This window comes from Pinus tabuliformis, chromosome 2_2, assembly GCF_031772625.1.
Source record: "Pinus tabuliformis cultivar Carrire ecotype Pingquan chromosome 2_2, CPIR1, whole genome shotgun sequence".
Classification (NCBI taxonomy): Eukaryota; Viridiplantae; Streptophyta; class Pinopsida; order Pinales; family Pinaceae; genus Pinus; species Pinus tabuliformis.
Window position 1 is genome coordinate 158,458,242 of NC_142300.1, and position 16,633 is coordinate 158,474,874.

The 16,633-nt window shown below is 39.3% G+C and overlaps 1 protein-coding gene across 1 annotated transcript in view; it reads left to right on the forward strand.

Annotated features, from left to right (window-relative positions):
• Window positions 1-16,217, forward strand: part of LOC149191908 (ubiquitin family protein) — a 195,131-nt gene extending 178,914 nt beyond the window's left edge. The window contains exons 3-6 of the mRNA XM_089404409.1: window positions 14,954-15,068; window positions 15,144-15,207; window positions 15,398-15,563; window positions 15,665-16,217. Of these exons, the coding sequence (XP_089260535.1) occupies window positions 14,954-15,068; window positions 15,144-15,207; window positions 15,398-15,563; window positions 15,665-15,907 (588 nt within the window). The 3' untranslated portion in view covers window positions 15,908-16,217. The remainder of the gene's footprint in view (window positions 1-14,953; window positions 15,069-15,143; window positions 15,208-15,397; window positions 15,564-15,664) is intronic.
• Window positions 16,218-16,633: the final 416 nt, after the last annotated feature.

Here is a 16,633-nt window from a genome sequence, read left to right on the forward strand (position 1 = left end):
ACGTGATGTCATTCCTTCCTTGAATGAGCTGGATTTCCTTATTTCAATGGAAACATAGATTTAGGTCTAGCTCTCGGGTTTTATCCACAAACCCTAAGGCCTTCTAAATTGCTAGGGTTTACAAACCCTAGATTTTCAATTTTCATCTATATCCTTTTGGAAGTTCAACAAAGTTTGTCATTTGCAAATTTTCTTTCCCTATCCAAAACATAGAATCGATATGCCCTTTTTGCATATGTGATGAAATCCATAAGAGTCATCTATCAATCAGATGATCACCCTTGGTCCTTCCAAACCAAGTAACTTAACTTCCTAAACACCATTGTAGTGGCAACAATAATTTGTCCTTTAGTTCTGAAAAATACTTGGTCATCAATGATAGTGATCCCACTTCTCAATTCAATGTGCAAAGACTAGATTCCAGCCTTATGTGGCATTAGGGGCTTGGATCTCAACAACTTCAACACTTCAACCTTTGAACACATCTCAAAGGAAATATCCCTTCAATCCAATATAATTCTAGTATGCCAGATATTCTCAGTATAGGAATGGAACACATACTCACAACATTTTCCTAATGTGCATAGATCAAGGTTATGTCATTCTTGTGTAGTGACTGTATCATGAAAAGTGTCATCTTGAAGAACACACACTTCAGCAGTATAGAATTCAGGAACATCATTGTTAATAATATGATCAACAACACAATATTGTCAAACTCCAACATCCCTAAAGTCATCCTCATTGACCAACTAGCTTTTCAAAAACATCTTGTAAATACATCTTCAACACGACCAGGACATCAAAAGCACAAGATGAAATTTGCATATATCTTAACTCGTTGATCCTAAAATATCATTCTCAAGGGAAGGATATCAACAATCCATAGAGGGTTATCTTCAGTTGTGAGCATGAGAAAATTTCGAAAATCTCAACAAGGGTCTTCCTTCAACCAAGAGAAGGCAAGAATATCATCTTAGTAAACTCCTTGTCCCTAAGAGAATACGACAACCCTAATAGTATCCATTGTTATTCCCATAAGGTGCAAGCTTGGAATCAATCTGGATTTGACCACCATATCTCGAAGTACAAGTGCATCAATAGCTTAGCATCATACCAATGATCACATATATGTTCAATCTCTGCACAAATCTACAAGGTGTATAATCAATGCTGGAGATTGGTTCTATTTGTATCAATCACTAAAATTTCCATTGTTGTAAACCTTTGTGTAAACAACTTAGTAGACCACAGACAAAGGTGTTTCTTCTGGTTATTTTTCTGAGGCTCCTTGGTCTTCTTCAGGTCTCTCGACCTCCTGTAACAGGCCTTCTTGGCCCACTGTAACAGGCTCTGAGGCCTTTTCGTCCTACTGTGATAGATTCCGAGGAACAGAAATTAAGGGATTTGACCCTCTCCACAGATACAAGTATGCTTCAACCTTCAGACTTGATGGATTTTCCTTTGATCACTCATTTACACTCCTTCATGGATGCCCTTTTAACCCTTACTTTGATTCCATGTTGACTTTTCATAGGTCTTCTGATCTGATAATTACTACTAATGATTTCTTAACTTAATCTTTCATGTGTTCACATTGATCATTAAGTAATTACACAAAAGATCTCAGTAGTAGAAATAATAAAGGTAGTAGGATCATAAAGAGAGCCAAACAAGAGATGCAAGTATTTTACCCTGGGAAAATCCACTTGGAGGAAAACCCAGCCACCCTTTCCTTGGAGAAATTCTTCAATTCAACAAGAGATACATCTAAACCTTATAATCAAAATGAATGTCAAACTGACCAGCAGGAAAGTCCTAATCAAACTTGGTCAACCTGCCCTCTTGTGAAGTCAATCTTCTGCCCACTAAACTTGGTTTGGTTTGATCTGCTAGGGCTGAATTTCAGCCTACTTCTGCACCAGAAAAGTTCGACCTGCTGCCCAGAAATTTGGCCTTTCTGTCACACGTGCGAAGTCAACAACTGAGAGAAAATGCGACACATGCGAGGTCAAACAAGAAAGAGAGGGCTTGGTCAAATGTCGGATATCTTCTTGCTTCTTCTTCTTCTTTGTCTTCTTCGCTTGGAGATCAAAGAGATACTTCTTATTATGTGTGATCCAAATTGTGTCAAGGGAAGGAAGTCGAATGCCTTTATATACTGATCTTGGGAGGCTGAATAGTTGTGACAGGGGGCAGGCTGACTTGACTTTCGTAGAGCCAAAATTCAAAATTCCAAGATCAAATTTTTTCTCTTTTGAACCGACATAAAGAACATGTCTTATATTTATTGTTACATATATTTGGGGGGCAAAAAATATTAATTATGAAGACCGACCATAGCTACAAAAATCAACAGGTGATCCTCTTGAGGGGTCATCCTCCACACAAACATATGCAAATTTTGGATTGGATATAGAGGAGGAGGAGGAGGAGGATGGAGGAGAGAGCATTGGCAGTGTTGATGATTTTGATGATTCTGACATGGAGGAGGACTACATAGTATTGACAAAAATGAGCTATGAGATTCTTGCATCTATGCTCTAATATCTACCCATATTTTGATTTATCATTAATATTCCCATATATAGTATCAATGACATAGTATCTACGTAATACATTTTGATTTTGATGACATCAAATGACTTAATGATAACTATAGTTTATGGTTCTAACTTCTAACTTCTAAGTTCTATTTTATGACATCTGTTTTGAATTTTCTGATTTCTTGTGTGTTTGATCATCATTGATGTAGTAACTAGTTGTATTGGTATTTTGTAGCTGTACTAGTCTCAAAAAAATTTGGATCTTTATGCCTATATATATATATAATGTGTCCCCCGTGTCATGTCTTTGGGGTTGCCATGTCTTGTGTCAGATACTTGTATTCGCATGTCCTCCATGTCTTGTGCTCTTGTGTCATGTGACTTAGGCCTCAACATTTTATTTTCTTGAATTTGTTTCTATCTCTTAAATTGTAAGAGGTTTGCGAGGTCTAAATCTTAAATGTCACATGGTATCATGTCTCATTGCAACCTAGTTTTGTATTGGAAATCTTAATTGTAGCAACAAAATAGCAGACTTGCTGTCTATTCTTAATTGGTTATTAGGAAGGGGGCATGACTAACTAATCTTGCAAATGACCAACATATTGGACTAGATCAGAGAGAGTATAGACCTTGCGTCTTAGGTGTGTCATCTGATGTAAGCGAATGACCCCACAACCCATCTTTCAGGCATGGTTTGGCGTCCACCCATTCCACTTGGGGTCATTTTCACTTGGTTTCTTTCCTTCACAAAGAGTCCGATCCTTAGAGACTTTCCACTAGATAAGAGAGGTATCCCTCCCTTGCACTTTGCTCTTTGGAAACGCTCGCCTCACATCCTTTCCCAGCTTGGGCACAACATTGGTACTCAGGTGCATTGGCTTTTTTAGATGATTACTATCTCCCTATATTGTCTTCCCCCATTCAAATTCTGCCTTTATATGACATGCCATCTCTTGTTGATTAAACAAGTTTGAACTAGACTATCAAATAGGATATCTACAGATTGTACCTTTAGGTCACTTGGATCTCACTCTTGAAAAGCTTGGGCTTGAAAATGTTTTTCTACCTAGAGCAATTTTTGGAGTTGCATGATGGCATGCTCATGTACCCTCTTATACATGTAGACACTGAATGCACTCACCCAGGATCCCTTGAGAACAACTTCAGGTTGGCTCCCATTGACTCTGGATAGAGATAGATTGTTGATGCTAATAGCTCGGGTAGGTACTTTTGCATAGACGTAAGTGTCTAGGCACGTGGAAGTCGCCTAATTGACCCTCAACCTTAACAATTACTTCAATTACTAAAGTAATTGATTTTTATAAGAAAAAGTGAATTAATCTCATGAAATACAAAGGTTATTTGCATTAATGAATTAGATGAATCTCAATTGTTGATCTCAAATGATTTTGAGATCCAATCTCAATTGTTAATCGCATTGGAGATTAGGGTTGTGGATTCGATCAGTAACTCAATCTTATAAAAGGAAGGTTAGGCTAAAGGAGAAGACACACCTTGAGCACAAGGCATAGTGAGAGCTCAGTGATTGGGTTGAGGAGGGCTTCCATTCAAGTGTGTAGATTTTGAGGAAGAGTGCAAGGGCAGCAAGGGAGACAAATCTAGATCAACGAGCGAGATTGAAGGATAGATTTGCAAAGGGGTTTGATAAGTTGGGATAACTCTAGGTTTCTTGTTGTATTTGTATTTTCCTTAGTGGGCCATTTTAGAAACAAAGCCCTTGTAAGTTCTAAAGTTATTTGAATGGGGAACTGATTTGAAGGGTGCATGTTATGAGATTGGTGTCATTTTGCTTCCGTTCTTTATTATTTATTTATCTATTAAAATTCTAGTTGTGCTTTTTATTTAGTAGATCTGCAATAAATTAATTTGTAGCAAAATAATTTACTAGGTAATGAATTGCCAGTAGCTGGGGTTAGAAATTAATATAGATCACCATATACCATGATTTGATAGGATTTGCTAGGTGTGCCACCTTTAAGAGTCAAAGACGGAGATGGACCTCATTTTTGGTGTCCCCTATACTATGAGATCAAAGGATGCTATCACTGCCTCTATAGGGATTCGTGAGGCTCAAACGACTCCCTCTGTACTTTCTTTGGTACCAAGATCAAAGATGCTTCAGATCTTAGCTCCTACATAGCATGCCCCACCCTGGGATGACCAAATCAATTATCTCATACTTCCTCATTGATCTGTTAGATTGGAGTAACAAATTGTAGGTGGAGTTCTAGATGATCTGAAAATGGGGCACTTAGGCTTCTTGTCTAAGTTACAAGAACCTCTCCCACTTCCAAAGCTTTAAATATTCCCAAGTCTTATTGATTAACCAATGCAGAATTAAATGTGCTTGAAAATATAGGTGTATGTTGGTATTTGTTTTTAAACTGGTTATATGCTTTAAAATTTGCTATTTGTGCTGATATGTAAATGTGCTTGAACTGATATATTAATACATATAACAGTGAATAAAGTAGCAGAGACAATGCAGCAATAAAACACACACAGAACAACAATATTAATTAGGAGTTCACCCAAAACTCCTGGGCTACGTCCCTGTGAGCTCTAGTCAATTCAACTAGGCTCTCTGGGATTATGGTATAAGTCCTTTTACAAGCTCTTGGCTCAACTCCTGCTGTTTTACACAGAAACAGTGGGTTCATACACCATTTTATCCCTTGGCCCTTGAAGCTCTTGGCTTTCTGGCTCTGGCTCTTGGCTCCGGCTTCTTTGGCTCTTTGTCAATTCTCTGTCAGTTCTCTGGCTTTCTACTTGAACTCCAAGTGACTCCCTTGGCTGCATGCGCTTCAACTTTTGCTTTTTGTGCTGCTTTGCTTCTATGCTCCTGCTCTCATTTGAGCTCTTTCAGACCTCTGCACTGCCTGCTTTGGCCTCGCTTTCTGCTTATGCTCGGTTTCAGCAACACTCCAACAACAACCACCACCAACAACCTTCTTCTCTAACATTCATGGCTTTTAAAGCCAATCGGCGCTTGTCTCTTCATTCTCCCTCTCGGGCCCTCTGGCTTCCGGCCTTGGTCCACTCAAATCCCCTCTTTGAGCATTAGCAATCATTGCTAAATGCTTTCAGGGATGGTTGCCACCTGTTGTGCAACGGAAAGGACCTTCGGGCCTTTGAAATCCCCCAAAAAAATGCGTTCTCTGTTTACACAGAGAAATACATTAAAACATAGGAAAATTCGTCAATCCGTCATTTTTTTGGACTTCAAATATTATGAATTCCGCCTTATTTTCCATTGGGTCCGCTTGTAATCACTATCGCAAGTCGCAATGCCCTTGTGCTGCGTTCCCCCTTGTATTTATAAAAATACATTAAAAACATTGAAATTCCGACGGAGGACCTTATGGCGGACTTCAAACAATTATTCAGTGGCATTTTCAACCCTTTCGGGTCCAGTTGCATTGCATCGGCGCATATATATACACGTCTCGCTCCGTCGCATTCCTCCGACGCGATGTTGCGATGCGATTGATTGCAATCATGTATCGCATGGACCCGGGGTTCCCATATGGCATGGCCGATGCCGACGTCGATTGCGATCCGTTGATATCGTCAATCGCGATATCACTCGGCGTGGGGGTCCCGCCTTTGCCTCGTGGCATGGCCACCGTCGATGCCGATCCGTCGATATCAGCGATTGGCATATCGCTTGGCCCGGTCCCGCCTTAATGTTATATGGATGTGCCCACCTTCGACCCGATATGTTGAGGATCGACGATTGAGGGTGCCCTCGCTCTCCGCTTAAGTCCGCCTTTGGCCCTCCTCCGATGTGATTTCCCTTTATAAGGGTTTTTTGCCCATTTTTAAAGGATTTTTGCCTCTTTTCCCAAAGAACAAGGCATCTTTTTGGAGCGATAACTTCTGCATCCTAAGTCCATTTTTGCCCATTCAAGTTGCGTTGGATTCAGAACGAAGAGATCTCTGAAATGAGACTATTTCCGAGAGCAGCCTGCGACTTTCATTTTCCTCTGATTTACAAAGTTTTTGTGCCATTTGGCACTTTTTACCTCTTATATGAAGTCTTTTAGACTTAGAGGTTTATCTAGGATCCTTTTTTGGATCACGCCTTCCCACTAAAAGAACTTTTGGTCTCCAAAAGACTGATATACTGATCTGAACAGTATCTGAGAGTAACAACACTCTCTTCTTTTAGCCTCCATACACTTGCATTGCATAGTGCCTTTAACCAAAGTTTTTGACCACTTCCCTTCTTGGATGGGTTGGTCTTCTTGGGAAGAGCTGTCTTCCTCCTTGCCTTTCTACAAAACTTCTGCTGAATGGTCATAGAAGGTGGTTTGAACTTCTTTGCCTTGATCATTGATCCAAGGTGGCTCAAACAAATGTGAAGTGCATCTGCTCCACAAAATTTTCATTTGTACCTGTTTGAAATGCTGTCAACAACAATTGTTAACAACAATAGAAACACAGACAACAACTTGATGGCCTAAACTCCCGCTTCAACAAGAAACAACTTTCTCAGCTTGTGAATACCTCCATGTCTTACATCTGCATACAAATGATGGACTAGATAACAAGCCCACAAAACATGCCTCTTAACAAATGACTCCTCAAGTCAAGCATGTAGAAAAAGACCATTAGGACTCTTTTTCCAAAAGATGAAACACTTCATCATTATCTCCATTTGAAGACCAATTTAACTTCTCCCAAGTCAACATGGCATCACATGCATGTCAAAGCAATCAACCCTGCAAGTTAATTACACATACATGTTTAAAAACAAGGAAATCATCAACATCCCTGTGTTCATGCATCTCATCCTTTAAGTTTCACTTAAGCACACTGTACTTTCGAAGCTGAAATGAAATATAATGTAGATGCATCAAAAGACGTGCAATCTTAATCAGATAAGAACTCTAACTGTTCCTTACCAATCCCTTTCAAAGGTACTACCTTTGTTTGCACATCAACATCATCATGTGAATCATTCTAAGACACATCATTCATGGAATCTTCACTTCCATTTCTACGATCTTCTCTTTCCACTTTCTTCAGCTTTTGTGGAAGCATTGCTGGATTTAGAGTCCAACATTTTGCAGCAAGATGTCTTTGCTTATGGCAGTAAGTGCACTGCATGTGCATCCTCTTGACAGCATGATTTGCCTTGTCCAATGGACCTTTGGCTCTTTGCTTCTTTTCCTTCAAAAGTTTCCTGTATGTGGCCATTCTCTTCCAACATCTAGAAACATGATGGTTATCCAAACCACAAAAGGAACATGCAATTCTTTTCCCATGCTTATGTGGAAATTTACCATGCTTTGCAAAATCAAAAGGAATGTGTTTAGAACTAGATTTATACCTTCCTCTTTCACCTTTATTGCCTTCATGAGGAGGTGAATCAAATGAAGAAGTGGCTCCCTTTGGAACACCATCAATCTCTTCAAGGCTGTTAGAGTCTCCCCAACTCTCTAGTTCAAGTGTGTGCTTCTGAACACCTGCATCCTGCAATTGATGTTTCAAGCTATTGCATTCCTCCTTAATACAACCTTCACACTCTTGAAGACTTGCAATGCAACTCCTTCTTGGAGCTGTTTTAATGGTCTTTATGGCAACTTTGGATCTCTTTCCATAAGACTGTCCATAGCCAAGACCCAAATACTTAGGCCTTTCCTCAATCATTATTGGCTCAACAATACCTTGTGCATGTCTACCCAAGCCTTTTCCTTCATAGCCCATCTTGGACATTAGCTTGGAACCTATGCCTCTAGTATGTTTTTCAAAAGAACCAATATAAGCATCCTTAGAGGAATTTGAAGACAAACTGGAATGGTTTACCTCTTCTTCAAGCTGATACTTGACTAAGGCTTCTTGGGCAACAAAGAGCTGTGTCTCCAACTCATGCATCCTTTTCAGGTTCATATTTGCAATATGAAGTTGCCTCTCCATTTCCTGCAATTTGTCAGAAAGCAATTGCTTCTCTTCCTTCATGGAATTCAACTGCTCTCTAAGTCTGCTGCTCTTCCTTCCATCCTCATACATTTCTCTCACCATATCCATCATGATGGACAATTCTTGCTTTATGTGTTCATCAAAGAATCTTGTGAAGAAAGCAGAATTTGAGGACCCACTTGTAGAAGTTGTCATTATGCCAATGAACAAAAAACCTTCAACAAGATAAATAAAGAGCTTATTCAGCCACCTTTTGCAACAAACCTCTTGTGCTCCAAGGATTGTCTTGAGGTCCTTAGGGATAAGAAGAGTGCCTTAAGCTCCCTTTCCTTCTTGTCCTTCCTGGACTGAACTATCAATAGCTTTCCCTTTACCTCTGCAAACTCAGAAAATAGTTAGTCTGCAAAACAAGTATACAATCAGCCTCTTGCTGTTCAAACACCTTTCAGACAAGCAGCTTTTGCTTTGTCAATCAAGTATTCTGATATAACCTTCTTTGAAAGTGGGGTTAACCAATCTTAAACTCTGATACCACCTGATCTGAAAATGGGGCACTTAGGCTTCTTGTCTAAGTTACAAGAACCTCTCCCACTTCCAAAGCTTTAAATATTCCCAAGTCTTATTGATTAACCAATGCGGAATTAAATGTGCTTGAAAATATAGGTGTATGCTGGTATTTGTTTTTAAACTGGTTATATGCTTTAAAATCTGTTGTTTGTGCTGATATGTAAATGTGCTTGAACTGATATATAAATACATATAACAGTAAATAGAGTAGCATAGGCAATGCAACAATAAAATACACACAGAACAACAATATTAATTAGGAGTTCACCCAAAACTCTTGGGCTACGTCTCCGTGAGCTCTAGTCAACTCAACTATGCTCTCTGGGATTATGGTATAAGTCCTTTTACAAGCTCTTGGCTCAACTCCTGCTATTTTACACAGAAACAGTGGGTTCAGACACCATTTTATCCCCTTGCCCTTGAAGCTCTTGGCTTTCTGGCTCTCGGCTCTTGCTCTTAGCTCTGGCTCTTGGCTCTGGCTCTAGCTCTAGCTCTTGGCTCTGGCTTCTTCGGCTCTCTGTCAGTTTACAACCCTTTGGCTTTCCACTTGAACTCCAAGTGACTCCCTTGGTTGTGTGCGCTTCAACTTTTGCTTTCTGCGCTGCTTTGCTTCTGTGCTGCTGCTCTCAATTGAGCTCTTTCAGACCTCTGCGCTGCCTGCTTTGGCCTCGCTTTCTGATTATGCTCGGTTTCAGCAACACTCCAACAACAACAACCACCAACAACCTTCATCTCTGACATTCATGGCCTTTAAAGCCAATCAACGCTTGTCTCTTCATTCTCCCTCTCGGGCCCTCTGGCTTTCGGCCTTGGTCTGCTCAAATCCCCTCTCTGAGTGTTAGCAATCATTGCTAAACGCTTTCAGCGATGGTGGCCACTTGTTCTGCAACGGAAAGGACCTTCGGGCCTTTGAAATCCCCCAAAAAAATGTGTTCTCTATTTACACAGAGAAATACATTAAAACACAGGAAAATTCGTCAATCTGCCTTTTTTTTGGGACTTCAAATATTATGAATTCCGCCTTATTTTCCATCGAGTCCGCTTGTAATCGCTATCGCAAGTTGCAATGCCCTTGTGTCGCATTCCCCCTTGTATTTATAAAAATACATTAAAAACATTGAAATTCTGACTGAGGACCTTATGGCGGACTTCAAAGTTCAAACAATTATTCAGTGGCATTTTCAACCCTTTCGGGTCCGGTCGCGTCGCATCGGCGCATATATATATATACATAGCTTGCTCCGTCGCATTCCTCCGACGCGATGTTGCGATGCGATTGATCGCAATTGTGTATCGCATGGACCCGGGGTTCCCATATGGCATGGCCAATGCCGACGCCGATTGCGATCCGTCGATATCGGCAATCGCGATATCGCTCGGCGCGGGGGTCCCGCCTTTGCCTCGTGGCATGGCCATCGTCGATGCCGATCCACCGATATTGGCGATCGGCATATCGCTCGGCCCAGTCCCACCTTTATGTTATATGCATGTGCCCGCCTCTAACCCGATATGTCGGGGATCGGAGATCGGGGGTTTCCTCGCTCTCCGCTTAAGTCCGCCTTTGGCCCCCCTCCTCTGATGCGATTTCCCTTTATAAGGGTTTTTTTGCCTATTTTTAAAGGATTTTTGCCTCTTTTCCCAAAGAGCAAGGCATCTTTTTGGAGCAATAACCTCTGCATCCTAAGTCCATTTTTGCTCATTCAAGTTACGTTGGATTCAGAATGAAGAGATCTTTGAAATGAGACTATTTTCGAGAGCAGCCTGCGACTTTCATTTTCCTTTGATTTACAAAGGATTTGTGCCATTTGGCACCTTTTACCTCTTATATGAAGTCTTTTAGACTTAGAGGTTTATCCAGCCGATCCGCCAATATTGGCGATCGCGATATCGCTCGGCGTGGGGGTCCCACTTTGCCTCGTGGCATGGCCACGGTCGATGCCGATCCGACGATATCGGCGATCGGCATATCGCTCGGCCCGGTCCCACCTTTATGTTATATGCATGTGCTCGCTTCTGACTCGATATGTCAGGGATCGACGTTCGGGGGTGCCCTCACTCTCCGCTTAAGTCCACCTTTGGCCCTCCTCTGATGCGATTTCCCTTTATAAGGGTTTTTTTCCCATTTTTAAAGGATTTTTGCCTCTTTTCCCAAAGAACAAGGCATCTTTTTGGAGTGATAACTTTTGCATCCTAAGTCCATTTTTTCCCATTCAAGTTGCATTGGATTCAGAATGAAGAGATCTCTGAAATGAGACTATTTCCGAGAGCAGCCTGCAACTTTCATTTTCCTCTAATTTACAAAGGATTTGTGCCATTTGGCACCTTTTACCTCTTATATGAAGTCTTTTAGACTTAGAGGTTTATCCAGGATCCATTTTTGGATCACTAGAGCACACTAGACAACAAGATGGTGTGACCCTAGGTTTCTCCTCAGCCTCCTCCTCTGGGAGACCACCCGATACTTTTGTGACCAGTTCAAAGTTGTCGGTCCCTACATTAGGCCACATGTATTTAGAGAATTAGAGGTGTTGAAAAGTGTAACTAGGTTCGGTCTTCATAATGACATGTAATTGTAATGATGTAATAAAAATAATAATTATTTTTGTAAGCCTTGCTTCATGGGTTTCATGAGTAAGTGATTTTATTTTATATGGCTCCCATTGAGAGCCTTAGGATTTGTCTTTAAGAATTAAAGTCATGTATGAAGGGCTCTTCTTGAGCATATGTAAATTTTATTTTAGATGGCTCCCATTGAGAGCCTTAGGATTTGTCATTAAGAATTAAAGTCATCTATGAAGGGCTCTTCTTGAGCATATGTAAATTTTATTTTAGATGGCTCCCATTGAGAGCCTTAGGATTTGTCATTAAGAATTAAAGTCATGTATGAAGGGCTCTTCTTGAGCATATGTAAATTGTATACGAGTCTATGTCTATGTATAAATAGCCCTTCAATGACTAGCACAATCCTCCTCTTCATGTCGGCTTCAAGTAAGAATAAGACATTTATGTTGGCTCACCTCAAATAAACACACCTATTCGGATGAACATGTCGACTCATTTATGGAGGACCAATTACTATATATACCCAACTAGAATCTTCACATAAGTACAGTTCAGGGATTCAGATACCTCTGCAATTTCAATGGGTAATCACAGTGAACAAAACTCGACTATCTCTGAGATTTTCGAAGGTCAATTATAGTGCTAACTTCAGATAAGGGTATAGAAGTATAGAGATAAGCTCGCATTCCCCTGAAATTTGGATCACAGAAAGGAGACCAGTTCGGATCACAGATAGGAGACACTAGTTCAGATGGAACTTAGAAAATGATGAAGGGACAACGAAGACTTGTTTAAGGACTGATCACAGTTCGGATCTCTAAAATTAGGGTGGCAAAACACAAAGACAAAAGTTCGGATTTGGATGAATAGTTACAGTCAAGTTCGGATATCATTATAGTCAATAAGTTCAGACTTCTGTGAGAAAGTCTCAGTGTTATAAAGAAGACACAATTCAGTAATGGAAACCACAGATTCGGTGCTATATCACAGTGATTTGGTGACATTACATTGACATGTTTCGATACTATCTCTAGTGTATCTACAACTCGTTGAAGAAGATGATCTCAGTATGAAGAAGGTCGAAGAGGAAGAGGAAGTCAAGAACAAAGGACTAGTGTCTTGGTCTTGGAGTGGCTAATAGGTCAAGGGTCTTGGTCTTGGTATTTGTCAATTAGAATCTCTATAAGAAGAATTTGTGCGGGTTTTCCTCTCAAAGAGTGAGAGGTTTTGGCCCTAACTTATATCCTACATGATGTGTCTCTTGTGTATTTATGTTCATGCATTGTTTAATGTTTGATGAAGAAGAACACTAATAATCTAACATGAAGAAGATTCTAATCTAAAGAAGTAAAAATCATTCACAAGCAGTCACTAATGGGAAGAGAAATCCCCTAATGCTAATGCCCTAGATTTCTTAACATGGTATCAGAGCTAAGGTGCTGAAGTCAAAGGAAAGGGCATCTAATCAAAGAGACATTCAAGGATCAAGTTTCAAGGAAGGCATCAAAGCAAGTTGAAGGCTATCAAAGCGAAAGATCAAGATCTACATTGAAGAGTCAAACCGTAGATCAAAGAAGCAATGTGCAACAACAAGAGCTTTTGTTTCTATAGTCATCATCAAAAGGTCACAAAGACCCTCATCAAGTTGTCTACAAGGCAAGATAGCTTGAGGACTTTAAGGATGAAGATCACATCATCTTGGAGAAAGTCGAAATCCTAGAAGCATTTTTTATCTACACTACAAGAGAAGTCAAAGTATATTGAAGGGCAAGAAGGCATTGTCATCATTTTCAAGGTTATAAAGCAAGCAAAGATCCTCTCCTTGTTCTTGAAGAAGTTCATCCAAAGAAGCAAAAAATCATTCTCATCAAAAGGAGCAACCTTCTCTACTAAAGAAAGGCTTTTTCATTTGGAAGAAGATCATCCAAGAGGGAGTTTAATAAAACTGCTGGATTTGTGATTTATTCAACTGTTGGTGTTTGTTTGTTTTAATGAATTCACATGGATCTACAGAGCTATTCTCCTGAAATTAAAATTTTAACATCAAAAATCTTTGAAGTTATGGTAAAATTAAAAAGGGGTTCATTACAACATAATACAGATTTCCTTTGGCTTAGGTTCCGGGTCTGAGGGGTAATTATTCTGCCAAAATTGTGGGACTTCACCTGGCCTAATCTCTTTTTGAGACATGCCATTCGGGTGCCGAAATGACAGGGAGAATGTAAGCCTGGTGGATGGCTTCATACTCAATCAACCTCACTAGTGAACCAGGGCCCTGTTAGTAACTAAACATATAACAATCTAGTGTATTATCCAAAAAATTGTCAAAAACCTTATGTTGCTCTGGATGACAGTGGTAGTATAATTTTGGAAAAGAAAAGAACCAAGTGAACTGGTTGAGTTTTCAATTTAAGGCAGCACTTTCTAGTGAAAATACTCACACAACTATGCGACAAAGTCATTTCTTGAAGTAGGCTGTAGGTTGGCAGAAATAATTGGAAAGTGGCTAGAAATGTTCCCATAAGCTAAGAAATATGCAACAAATGGTGGGAAAGTTTTGCAGTTGACGACTTTCATTTGCAGTAGCTGAGGAATTTGTAAACATAGGAAAAAGAGGGAGGAATGAGGAAAATGCCATTTATTCACATGAGGTATACTAAGTGCTGGAGACATTTTTAACTTACTGACAGGAATATTGTGCATATCGGAAGCCTTGTGCAGAGAGACATCAATAGCTAATTTAAATAGCATTGCCCAAGCACAACATCAGTAAAGGTTTTATTCTCGTATTTAGCATATAATATATAAGGAGACTGGGGAATGTGCATATAGTAGTGTCATTGCTTATACAAAGGACTGCATTCTTTCATAATAGTTTATAGATGAATCCAGTGAATGCTTTAGTTAAAAACTTGATCTTAGATATTAGTCAATGTAAAACACCGAGTAATATTATTGCTGAATATTATACCTTCAAACCAGGTTAGTAGTGTGGCTGCTCAATGCTGAAACCTTTCTTTGTACGAGTGATGTAATTCTGGAAAAAATATAGGAGATTGTTGAAACATAAATGAAATAATTTCTATTAAACTAGCTTTACTGGAGTGTTTCATCTTCATGTCTACAGCTAATGTTTTCACATCTTAGTTGATGTCTCTTTTGCTGCCGGTTTATGGAGCTGATCCATTAATTTTGTTGGTGGGTCAATGTGTCAAATCTTTAGAGATAGTAACTATTTCAATAGGAAAAAAAATTAGTTCTTTGGATCTTTTATTGTACATTTGGAAGGGCTAGATAATTTAAAAATAGAGAAATATTTTGGCTGGCAGATCAAACAACTCAATCCATGTCGTGAAGGCAAGAAATTACTTGTGTTGGACATTGACTACACATTATTTGACCATCGATCTACAGCTGAAAACCCTGTGGAGCTTATGCGTCCATGTAAGTGTGGTGTAGAGTTTAGTGCTTTTTCTGAATAACACAATATTGCTTTTCATTTAATACGTTGGATTGCAGATCTCCATGAATTTTTGGCAGCTGCTTATGCGGAATATGATATAATCATATGGTCTGCAACGAGGTTAGAAACATTTGTTTTTCTATGCTTATTCCCTTTATTGATGCAACATTGACTATTCTGACAAGTTTTATACATTATAATCTATATTCTTAGCATTTAGATTTGTTTAGGCAATATTGTCTTATATTGATTTATCTTATTCAGTGCATTCTATGGCTAACGTGCCAAGTTCTATGCTTATTCTCTCTAGCATGAAGTGGGTTGAGGTGAAGATGGAGCAGCTTGGAGTTCTCAATAATCCGAATTACAAAATTACGGCACTCCTTGATCATCTAGCAATGATCACCGTGAAATCTGATTCGCATGGTGTCTTTGATTGCAAGCCTCTTGGGCTAATATGGGGCTTGTTTCCCAAGGTACACTATAGTAAAATTTACTTTTATATTATGTTTGTGTTGTTATTTGCATTGTTCATCTGGGATATAATAATCTTTTGTATATTGTTGTCCCTTTCCAGTACTACAATCCCAATAATACAATCATGTTCGATGACCTTAGAAGGAACTTTGTCATGAACCCACAGAATGGGCTGGTGATAAGACCTTTTCGTAAAGCTCATTTGAATCGCAGCACCGATCAAGAGCTTGTAGGGCTTACACAGTATTTGCTTGCAATAGCAGAATTGGATGATCTTAGCCATCTTGATCACAAGAAGTGGGAGTCATACACCGAGCAAGTGCTAAGACAAAGGCGTGCATAAGCAATCTGCTAATTCGAACCACAAAAACTAAGGAACTGCTTTTGGTTAATTAAATTTTATTAATACAGATATGAAGACATACATTGAAAGATGATTTTGTTTAGACTTTTGGACACTAGTCAGAATCTAATTGCCACTGTATGCTGAATCTGAGTTCCTGATATCATTGTATCTCAAGGGATTTCAAGTGATATGATTGCAAGTTGACTAAGTTTATTAAATATTCATTGTAGCTACAAGCGTTATACAAAGGGAATGCTTAGTTCAAGAGAGGAAAGATCAATAACACACAAATCTTTTGAAAGACTTAGTAGTTTCTAAATTTTTTCTCATAGATATTTTATGTGGTGGGCTTTACATGCTTATCGTGGGATCTGACATTGTGTTGTTTGGCATTTGCATTTCTTTAGAGAACTTTCAGGCATGACTATGAAAGATTCATTTATGCTCAACGAGTGTAAAGTATCTCGAGCACTAAGTAGTATCACATGTGTCCAGTAAAAATGATTGATTATGTTACTTTCTAATAACGAATAATAGTAAATGAGATCAGTAAATGACAAATCATTGATGTGTGTTGACAACTATTTTTAGAGACGGTGTTCAATTTGGGTTCTAGACCTCACGAGGAAACCAAAATATTTGGTAATTGATAAGTCACGCAATTTTTGACGTCTAAAACGAATATAAAACAAAAAAAAATGTCTCGAAGTCTCTTCTTAATTC